The sequence below is a fragment of the Emiliania huxleyi genome, assembly GCF_000372725.1.
Source record: "Emiliania huxleyi CCMP1516 unplaced genomic scaffold EMIHUscaffold_1004, whole genome shotgun sequence".
NCBI lineage: Eukaryota > Haptophyta > Isochrysidales > Noelaerhabdaceae > Emiliania > Emiliania huxleyi.
The window spans coordinates 11192-13986 of NW_005202404.1; the positions used below are offsets into that span (position 1 = coordinate 11192).

Genomic DNA, 2795 nt, shown 5'->3' on the forward strand with positions numbered 1-2795 from the left:
CAAAAAAAGAGAAAAGAACAAAAAACGAGAAAGAAATAGAAAAGAAAGAAAAACAGAAGAAAAGAAGCAAAGCTTACCCTCCCTCGTTCCACAGGCTACAGTGCTCGATCATGCGCCGCGCGTGAGCGCTGGGAGCTCCTATCACAGAGGGCTCAAGGAATTTTTCGCTTCGCTGCAGAATCATGGACACAGACCCCCTACCTAGGATTCCTACTCGAGTATTCGGGTATCTGGGTGGGCGGAACCCAGCCAGAGCTCGCCCCTGGCTGGCACCCCTCACCTGTCTGCTATAGCCGCAGCCACTCCCAGCTACTCGGTGTGAACCCTCACTGTCGTCGTATGCGAGGTTCTTGTTTTCTTATCACCCGCGCCAGTCCCGTGCCCAGTGTTGTGCGAGGGAGTTTTGTTGTAAGATTCTTATCACCCTATCTGTGAACAGAGTTCGTACACCGCGGACAGCGGAGTGGCTGGGGCCATCCAGACAGCCTGAGACAGACCCCTCACAGCTGTGCGGTCGCACACCCCCGCCACAGCTCGCACCCCTCACAGCTCCGCCGTCGCTGTCGGCTCTCCGCCACACCTTCCCATCGCATGTCGCGCCTCTCCTCGGCCGCGGTGCTGATCGTCCTGCTCGCCGTGGCGCTCCTCGAGAGCGATCTTCTCAGCTGGCTCCGTGTCAGCCTCCTCGACGCGCTGCTCCTGCCGGCTCCGCCCACTCTGTCGCGCTTCGACCGTGAATGCTCACGCCTCGCCGGCCCTGTCGGAGCCGAGGACGGCGTCCTTCTCGATGGCGATCCTCCCGTCGTCCTCATGGGCGAGCTGGACGCCCTTTCTCACGAGTTCACCACCGCCGACGTGCACGGCGCCTCGGCGTCCACGATTCCGCCGGGCCGCATCTGGGCGCTCGAGATGACTGCACAGCCGCGACTCACGCCGCTCGAGGTGCCTCTGCCTGCCGGTGCGACGACAATGCACCTGCACGGACTTGGCTTGCACGGCGACGTGCTTTTTGCAGTCAACCACGCCTTTGGCAGCGGAGGCGAGAGGATCGAGCGCTGGAGGGTGAGCCGTCCGACTGCCAAGGACGGGGCCGATGCCGGCACGGCGGGTCATCCGGTGGCGCTTTCAGCCTTGCCCCCGGTCACCGCCGCGCTCTTCCGGGACGTGCCCGGCGAGCCCGGCGAGCGGGCAACATTGACGTCAAAGCTCAACGCCGCCATCAACGACATTGCTCCTGTGAGCCGACCCGCAGCGTGGGTACCCAAGATCCATCTCGGAGCCTGCTCGGAGCCTTCGCGGAACCCCCTCCCCCTCAGGTCAGCCCGACAGAGTGGTACATGACGCAATTCGTGGACGAGCCGGTCCGTCTCTACACAGTCAGTCACGGTCTCTAGCTTGTCGCCTCTATCAGCCTCCTCCCTTCGCGTGCAGCCGCCTCCCTGCGCACGCGAGGGTGGGTACCAACCCCGTGCCTCTGATCCAGGCGTCGCACGAGGGTGCGGCGGCGGGCCTTCTCCCCGACCGCGTGCCGCCGCCGCCCGACGGACCGCTCGCCGCAGCGGCGCGCACCCTCAGTGAATCTCGGCTATACCTCGGCTGTACCTCGGCTCGGCATCTCAAGTCCGCCTCTCGGCCGCATTTCGCCACCTCCTCTCGGCACCATCGGCACCATCTCGCCAACCTGGCGCCACTCGCGTCCTCTCGCCTGCATCTCGTCCCAGGCGCGCGCCCTTTCTCGCTATCTCGGAGCGGAGATCGCCGCCAAGCTGCTGCTGCCTCGGCTTCGGCGCTCGCGCCTCTGGCACTGCTACTGCGACGGAGGGCTCGAGCCGCACCGGGACGGGCCAGCGACTTGCCGAGAGACGGCGTGCACTGCCGTTGGCCGCAGAGGTGTCGTGTGGAATGGCGTCGCGTACCGGCCGGTGAGGCCGCGGTCTCCCGCGCGCGGCGGGCTGGGCGGCAGGCTCTACGTGAGCGACATCTTTCGGCGGGTGGTGGTCGAGTATGACGTCCTCGGCTCGGGCGCGTCCGCGCGGCTGGAGGAGAGGCGTTCGCTCCTCGCACCACACCTCATCGACAACTTGCACCTCGAGCCCGCGGGTGGCGCTCTCTGGGCCGGCGCGGTGGGCTACTCGAGCGCCCACTTCTGGAGGCCTCTCGCCGCGCTGCTCGCCAACGCCTCGGCGGCGCACGCGGCGGCGCGTGCCGCTAGCCGGCCAAGCCCGAGGCCGCACACGCTACTGCGGCCCGAGGAGGGAGGGCCGCCAACGCCTCCGATGCCGTCCGGCGCGCTCCGGTTCGATCTGGCGACGGACGAGGCCAAGGTGGTCGGGATGCAGGGGCGTCATCTAGCCGGGGTCTCATTCAGCATTCCGGTGGGAGATCGGCTGGTGATGGGGAGCCCGTTCGACGACGGCGTCCTGGTTTGCCCGCGAGTGGAGCCTTGACTGCCATGACACGGCGTCTGGTTTGCAATGTGTCGTGTGTCTGAAAACCCATATCGCATATTTGATGTTCGAAACTTCTCCGCGAGCGACCGGTCCGACCTCACGTAAATGCTACATATAAAAAGCCGTGTGAGCCGAGAGGCGAGAGCCGGCAGTAGCCGCGTACCACACCGCACTCACTGTCTCCTCACCTAGCTCCCCTCACGCCGTGCGCCCACATTTTCTGATTTACGTATTACGATCAGAGCCGTAAGTATCTCGTGTACGAAGGTCGTACGACGTGTGTATGTTTCGCTGACTACTTGCTCTCTACTTTCACGATGCGACAACATGCGTGGACCGGCACCG

General features: G+C 64.8%; 1 protein-coding gene across 1 annotated transcript; it reads left to right on the plus strand.

Moving 5' to 3' along the window:
• Positions 1 to 591: 591 nt before the first annotated feature.
• EMIHUDRAFT_250913 (hypothetical protein) lies at positions 592 to 2447 on the plus strand (the record flags this gene model as incomplete). Its single annotated transcript, XM_005793465.1, has 4 exons — positions 592 to 1236; positions 1317 to 1361; positions 1484 to 1525; positions 1755 to 2447. The coding sequence occupies 4 exons, from the start codon at positions 592 to 594 to the stop codon at positions 2445 to 2447; spliced, it is 1425 nt and encodes a 474-aa protein (XP_005793522.1).
• Positions 2448 to 2795: the final 348 nt, after the last annotated feature.